Source organism: Halyomorpha halys, unplaced genomic scaffold, assembly GCF_000696795.3.
Source record: "Halyomorpha halys isolate HHAL.00 unplaced genomic scaffold, Hhal_1.1 Scaffold624.1, whole genome shotgun sequence".
Classification (NCBI taxonomy): domain Eukaryota; kingdom Metazoa; phylum Arthropoda; class Insecta; order Hemiptera; family Pentatomidae; genus Halyomorpha; species Halyomorpha halys.
This window is the reverse complement of record NW_027106861.1, coordinates 516,484-524,562: the sequence shown is the minus strand read 5'-3', so window position 1 is coordinate 524,562 and position 8,079 is coordinate 516,484. Positions and strand designations below refer to the sequence as shown.

The 8,079-nt window shown below is 29.2% G+C and overlaps 2 protein-coding genes across 2 annotated transcripts in view; both read left to right on the top strand.

The window, feature by feature from the left end:
• mRpS9 (mitochondrial ribosomal protein S9) overlaps positions 1-7,024 on the top strand; it is a 44,284-nt gene extending 37,260 nt beyond the window's left edge. Inside the window, exons 8-11 of the mRNA XM_014427169.3 lie at positions 1,507-1,549; positions 1,745-1,860; positions 5,365-5,527; positions 6,760-7,024. Of these exons, the coding sequence (XP_014282655.1) occupies positions 1,507-1,549; positions 1,745-1,860; positions 5,365-5,527; positions 6,760-6,851 (414 nt within the window). The 3' untranslated portion in view covers positions 6,852-7,024. The remainder of the gene's footprint in view (positions 1-1,506; positions 1,550-1,744; positions 1,861-5,364; positions 5,528-6,759) is intronic.
• Positions 2,361-5,358, top strand: wtrw (water witch). The gene has a single exon (XM_014427168.3). The coding sequence runs from the start codon at positions 2,642-2,644 to the stop codon at positions 5,267-5,269; it is 2,628 nt and encodes an 875-aa protein (XP_014282654.1). The 5' UTR covers positions 2,361-2,641; the 3' UTR covers positions 5,270-5,358.
• Positions 7,025-8,079: the final 1,055 nt, after the last annotated feature.

The window sequence follows — 8,079 nt, the reverse complement described above, 5'->3', positions numbered from 1 at the left end:
ATAAAAAACTCTTAAAATATATACAAACAAAAGGATAGACAAATGAACATAATCAGACTATCTGTATGAAAAATAAATAAATAAAATAACATAATGATAAAATAATATATACAATATTTACAGAATCGACCTGAGGATCCCTGAGCCCGCTCTATCCCCCACGTGAAAAAAAAAAAAAAAAAAAAAAAAAGTAAATACAGACTAAAATATGTACTGATAAGAAATATGTGTAAAAATAGTGAAATATTTAAAAATAAATTTGTTTAAAATTTCTAAAGTATCAAAAAATGTTCCAAGGAAGCATAAATATGTATATAAAAGTTTTATAAAACAAAAAAATAAGTAAAAACCTAAGTATCCATTTCCTAGTTATTACTTTGGTTTCAAAAAATTTCTTCTGGAGATTCATATCACAGACAAGTGGATAAATATCACTTTGCTCGCGGTAGTGATAAACCTGCCGTAATTTGAGCTTTTTTTATTTAATGTTTCCTGGTACTAGAACATATTCTAGGTTCACAGAGGACAGATTTTAACGGAGACTGATTTCATTACAGGCTGTTTTAATGATATTTGAGTCCATAAGAAAAGAACTTTGATTTATGAAAATGAATGTTTTTTTAATGGATATTAAATAAACAAAAAATTGTCGAAAAGATACATCCCTTCAATAAAATACTCCACTTTCACTATAATTGACAATTATATGTATGCGTAAATTCAATACACTTCTTCCAACGCCCTAGAAGGTTTAGGTGACGATGACGGATAAATTCCTTGTTCCATAAAATATGTCTGCTTTCAATCATTAGACTTGAGACATTTTACTTCATTTTCGTTTTGAAATATTTTCACCATTATGAGCTTATTTTCCCCCCACTTTTGTTTGAAAAACAAAGGAAAAGTTTTCTTTATTTTTTCATTAAAATTGTATGATTATTGTTTAAACAATAAAATAAATAAATAAAAGCTTTGAAGCTAGTTTCAGATTTGATCTAATTAACAAATCATGAGAATCTTAATTCTGCTTTTAATTTTGAGATAGAAGTGTGGGAATCCCAGAATGCAAGGTCAACCAACATACCAGTCTTTGTTGTCTTGTTATAGGACATAAATTTGTCTGCAGTCCTTTTATATTTATTTACATTTTATAATACTGAAGTGCATTGTCAACAACTATTCTCAACTAGCAATGCTTTGTGGCTTATAGTACATTTTTACATGTAAATTCTCAAAATTATAAAACTTTATATTATGTCAGTGAAATTTATATGAGGTCTATCTGAATAAGATTGATTTCATTTGTTTCTTTTTTTAGAGTGTTTATGAAAAACTAGCATGGTTCCTTCCTGCTTATTTAAGTTTCCTTTAATTTACCTAGTTCACTTTCTATTTTTATTTTATAGTAAAATATTTTATTTGATTTATAAATTTTTAATATTTTTTAATTCATATTAGCTGATTTTTATGCTCAATTACTTACTGTAAGTTTGTTTCTTTTTCTAGCCATTGATTGATACTGATGGGAGGAAATATGTATTAACTAGAGGTAATTCAATTTTAGTTAAACCTCTATTTTTTATTTAATTACTTTGATATGATTTTTAAGTTTATGAAATTATTTAAAATACCTTTTCCAATTTAATTCCAAAACTGATTTATTGAAACTTCATAGGTTTTTAAAAATCTTACATTAATGCATGCAGAAATTCAAAAATACTTCTCATCCATTAATTTGTTTCAGACTGCCCAAGAAAAACTGCCAGAGCAGATGTTAAAGTAATATCTCCTGGAACTGGTTTGATTAGTATAAATGGGAAAAATATAGAATATTTCAGTTCCATGCATGCTAGGAAACAGGTTCGATATTCACTTTATAATTTTTTATAGTCTAGTAACTTTCTATTTTTTTGAAATAATTTAGTTTTCCATCTTAAAAAAGTATCAAGTATTCCAAACATATATTAATTCTAACTGAAAATCCCTAGAATATCTAATTTATAATGTATCAACAGCTAACTATAAATTGCTATGATTTGTTATTAAACAGTTTAAGATCAACTCTGTTTGTTTGTAACCTTAGTATTGATGCTTACCATAAGACTATTTCTGGAAGTGTTCCACTCAGACTTATACATTGGCCAGATTTTTGATGATAATTTAGTTGCCTATCACTTATATTCATTCCTTAATCATTTTAATTTTTAGTTTCTATTTTATTATGTTTTTGATTGAATAATAAAAATAGTATTTTTGATTATTATTTTTTCAGACCTTTACTATGTGTATTGTTTTATTTCCTCAGTAGTAAAAAGATTTACTTAATATAATTTTTGTCCATATTAATAATTAAATTAATTAAAAAAAAAATACTAAATGTGTCCTTATAAATACTCCTGATATAATGAATTAGTAATCCAGTAATTTATTTAGAGTTACTTTCTTACTTTGATCATATTTGATATACTTAATCACTAGTTCATATTTGAATTGATACTTTCTCTATTATCTAATATCCATTCATAATTGTGGAGTTCTTGCAACTTTAGGAGGAAACTGAAGAGATCACTGGAGGGGGAAGATATACAGTTAAACAGCCTTGAAGTGGGGGCAGTGGTTTTCAGTGTTGGGTGAGTGAGTCATGATGGAAACAGCAAATTTAGTCAGAGCGACTAGTGTCAACCTAGATGAAAGGAGGAAGAAGAAAAGCAGTTTTATCAATAAGTGGAAGAGCTTCAGATCTCGAACACTTCCTATGAAGGACATAGAACTTGGTGAAACTTCAGTTGATGATGTTATATCTGAAAATATGGAAGTGGATTTAAGTGTAAAAATATGTAAGGAGAAAATAAGGCAGGGTTTTATGGATTGTATAAGAGCATCATCTAGAGATCCAAAAATTTTGATGGATGTGGAATTCAGATATAGTGTTAGTTCAGAAGAATTAGCGAAGGTAAATCCAAATTTGATGTTATTATGGGCCTGTTTTACAAGAAGAGATGACTTATTACCCGAGTTGGTAAAAATGGGAGCCAACATCAATTTCAGTTGTCCTTTTGAAGGATATACTCCTTTGCACCTAGCCGCTTTCAGTGGATGTTTGAAAAGTATGAAGTGGCTAATTAATGAAGGCTGTCATCTGGAAATCATGGCAAATAATTATTCGCCATTACACTTTGCAGTTTTAGGAAATAATTTGGAGGCTGTTAAAATTCTATTAGGAGCAGGTTGTAAAGTCCATAATACTGTATTACATTGTTCTGTCCGTACAAATGCTGTTGAATGTCTTCCAACATTGTTATCAAAACAAGTAGATGCTAATACATTAGATTCGGCAGGTGTTTCTCCACTTCATATAGCTGCAGATACCGGTAACATAAATATTGTTAGGATGTTGTTAGAAGTAGAAAATATCAATGTCGACTTATTGTCCAGGGACCGAGGAAATACAGCTCTTCATTATGCTGCTGAAGGAGGTCATATTGATGTTATCAAAGTGCTTTTGATTAAAAAAGCTAGCGTTTCTATAAGAAACAAAAAAGGGCAGATTCCATTACATTTAGGAACTCGTTCACAGAGTGCTGACTGTGTTGAAATACTACTAAAAGCTCATTCAGATATAGGTGCGAAAGATAACGAAAATAGGACTCCTTTGCACACTGCAGTAGGTAAAGGTCTCCTAGCTTATAGTACCGTAGAAATGTTAATAAAAGGTGGTGCTGATGTAAATGTAAAAGACAGATATGGTTATACTGCTCTTCATAATGCAGCTGTAAATGAATTATCGAATTGTGTTGATCTTCTCATAATGAATGGTGCTGATGTAAGTGCTAGAACGAAAGGTGGATTAACTGCTCTTAGTATTATTAGGAGAAAAACCAGTGCATCCCTAGGAACTATTAAGAAAAAACTTGATTCATCTCTATCTATTCATTATCCAGAACAAACTTATAGAGAGATTGAATTGAAATTAGATTTTCGATATCTTCTGCAACATTCATCTGGAGGCGAAGTTGGACTTTTAAAGACACTAGTCGATGAAGGTGAAAAAGGAATGTTGGATCATCCTTTATGTTGTGCGTTTTTGCATTTGAAGTGGGAAAAAATTAGAAGATTTTATTTCTTACGTTTATTTCTTAGTGCTGTTTTTGTTATGCTATTGACTTTGTATGTTATGACTGCATTAGCACATAAATGCTACAATACTGCTTATAATGTAACCATTACCACTAATCAAACAGGTGACATCTGCAGGAAAAATTCTATTTTTGGAAAGGTGCTTTTAGAAAATCCTTTTATTATGGAACATTTGTGGTATGCATTGTCAGTCTTTACTGTTTTTGAAATATTTAGGAAGCTTTTTGGAATAGCAGGTTATTCATCTGCAGGGCAGTACTTTGGGCAGTTGGTAAACGTTATTGAATGGTTTACAATCATTAGTGTCTTTGCCATATCATTTATTTATACTGGGAGAACCTATGAATGGCAAAATCATCTCGGTGCTTTTGGAGTTCTTTGTGGATGGACCAACCTTATGGTTATTATTGGTCAGCTTCCTGTCTTTGGAACATATGTAGAAATGTTTACAAAAGTTCAAAGAGAATTTTTCAAACTATTCTTTGCCTATGCTTGTTTGTTGATTGGTTTTACAATCAGCTTCTGTGTTATATTTCCTACTAATAAAGCCTTTGAAATGCCTTTAATTGGATTTATTAAAGTACTTGTAATGATGACTGGGGAATTAGACATGGATCTTCTTCTTTCTGATGAAGACAATAAAAATCTTTTATTAAATTTTAGTGCTCATATAACATTTATACTTTTTTTAATATTTGTTACTGTTGTGTTAATGAACCTTCTTGTTGGAATTGCTGTTCATGATATTCAGGGATTACATAAAACAGCAGGCTTGTCAAAGCTTGTTCGTCAGACTGACTTAATTTCATTTTTAGAGCTGTCTCTATTTCAAGGTTATCTCCCAAATCAAATTGTAGAAGTACTGAAATCATCTGCTTTGATGTCACCTGATGCTTATAGGGTAGTGCTACATGTGAAACCTCTTAATCCACGTGAGAATAGACTACCTCGTAATATCCTGATGGCAGCTCATGAAATAGCTAGACAAAAACGACCGTGTACCTCTCACAGATCTCCAAATGATGAAAGACCTTATAATGAGCAACTGCTTCAAAAAATCGATAAACTTGAAGCTATGTTAGAAAATCAGAAATTAATTATGGATGAATTGTTAAATAAACTGAAATTGTAAATTTGACTACTGAGAAATGCTTGTAGATCTCATAAATTTAATCTAGTCACTTTTGATCTTTTTGTATTAATAATGTGTGTCACTGCTTTTGGCAGATACTCTTTCCACTGGATTTAACAGGATTACGAGATAGTGTAGATATTGAGGCAACTGTGAGAGGCGGCGGGCAAACTGGTCAGTCTGGAGCTATACGTTGGGGAATATCATGGGGGCTTCGTTGCTTCGTCTCCCCTGATATGTTTGAAACTATGAGGCTTGGTAAGTTGTGAAATGTTATTCTACTACTACTTAGTAAATAATTATTTTTAATATTATTATTAATTTAATGTAATGAATTTAATTGTTTCTTGATTTTTTAAGATTAAAGTGTTTTTTAACTATATCAATATTTGCAAAATAAAATAATTATATGAGCTGAAGATGAAGATAAGTCAGAGATAATAAACATTTTCAGCACTTGAATGATATATTTAGTTATGTTAAAAGCTGATACGGTCATTCATTAGCTTACTAGATATCTTGAAGGATTATGTGGATAGTCTTGGAGGCAAGAGTCATTAGATTACTAGATTTCTTGGAGGATTATCTGAATAGCCGTGGAGGCAAGATTCAGTGCTTATTCAAAAATAAATAAGCAATAATTAAAATTACTTTTGTATATTATACTGCTTAGTTTATTTAGGCAATGATATAAATCAGCTCAACTTTCTTTAGATAAATTAGTAGATAATTAAAAAAAGTAGTGATCTGGTCTTAAAAACATTTTTTTTTTTTTTTTAATTTAAACTTATTTCTGAACCTTATCAACCACTTTTTCCATTTACATATTTGAATTCCAGATGTTCCTTCTATTCACCTCCATTTTCATGTTAGAACTGAAAAATTAAAAAGATCTAGATTCAAACATTGACTGGAAACTAAAGCAAAGACTTTAGCTTATTTTCTTTTATAATATGCTGTATTCAGTCATAAAACATGGTAACTAAAATTTTTCATGAATTGAAGTTTATGGTATCATCGGCTTTTTAATACTAATTTTATAAATTGTTGAATCTTTAGGATATTTGTTTTCTTAAGAGAATCATGTTGAAATTAAGGTATGGTAATTAGCAATTCTTGTTAGTAGGTAAGACTTTGTAACTTACAAACAATTTGATATTGTAAAAGTTTTCATTTTTACAGTTAACATGTTTTACATTCAAACACCTCATATATAATATTTCCTTTCTGGTTTAATGTTATTAATATTAATTAAAAACAAGTAATTGCATTTTTCAACAAACAAATAAAGTAAATAAATAAAATTATATTAATTAATTTATTAAAAATGAAACATTCTAGAACTCATCTTGCATTTCCTTTAGAAATAAAGTGAAAATCACTATTGGATTGAATCCCAATACTTTAATTAATAACTTACCTATGCTATTACACTTTTACAATATATTTATTATACTAAAAGTATAAACTTATAATATATTTGTTTTTAGCTGGTCTCTTGCAAAGAGATTATCGACGTCCAGAAAGGAAAAAGCCTGGTCAAGCTGGTGCAAGAAGAAAGTTCACTTGGAAAAAACGATAATAATTTTGTGAAGCTGTCAGTGAAATAATATATATTTGCTGGTGCTTAATTCAGCTTCACTTTTATGTCCTAGTGTTTTCTCATTAAAATTAAATTACTTAATTTTATTATATGGATGTAATTGGCTTAATAAATGTTTATATTAAACCACTCTGTTTATATGTTGATAAGTGCGATTGTGTTTTTATAACTACTTATCCCATTTAAATGATTCATCGACTAAATCTTTAAATACATATTGAAAATAATGTTAATATTTAAATTTTTAAGTATACTAATGACTAGCTGGATGTATTTAATTAGATTTGTAACATATGGTAAAATTTATGAGTGATGTGTTTTAATATTTTGTTTCATGAATTATTTATTACTCTTTTATTTAAAATCACTACATCATAAGATGAGCTTATGGCCTCTATAATATGACTTAAGATTAAGATGGAGGATTTAGCAATCAAGTCTCTCAAAAAGGTGTTGCCCATGTGGTACTTTTCATATTGGATGGTAATGCTGCATGACAAAGAACACAAGATAGCAATAAATAAGTTAATGTGGAATGAAAAATTGACAGGAAGTTGTCATTATTCTTTACTAATCTGCTATATTCATTTTAGCAGTTACTGAAGTTAATTAGGTTTAAAAATGTATTTATTGACATTAGTGCAGGTTTTAAAATTTATTTATTGACATTTGTAGAGGTTTAAAAAACTATTTATTGAAATTTGTACAGGTTGAAAAATGTATTTATTGACATTTTTATAGGTGTAAAAATTACTAGTTTCCTCCCACTAAGTTGAAACCAAATTTGACTATCTATATTTACGGATTACATGAAATTATAGCATCTTTCTTCCCATGTTCAAATTAATTCTTATGAGAAACTATTATAGCCATAAAATATTAAAATAGATATTTATAATACGAGAAACAACTTCCAGTCTGATAAAATGCCGTGTACGGGGCTCGGGGTTTCTAAGTCCGATTAAGGGTTCCCCGTACACGTTGTTATTATTGAAATTTATTCATATATTAATGTATTTATATTATGTATTTGTATTTATATTGTATATTTATATTATGTATTTATATTATATATTCATATTATGTATCTCTATCGGTTCCTGATGGGAACTGACTGAAAAGGGATGCGCTATATTTAATTCAAACACTAGACACCATCATCTGGACCCCTTCGCCGTGGTATGCTAGATATGAATATCATAATTAA

Excerpts from the sequence above, each read along its gene's own strand:
- wtrw (XM_014427168.3), top strand. The coding sequence starts at position 2,642 with ATGATGGAAACAGCAAATTTAGTCAGAGCGACTAGTGTCAACCTAGAT.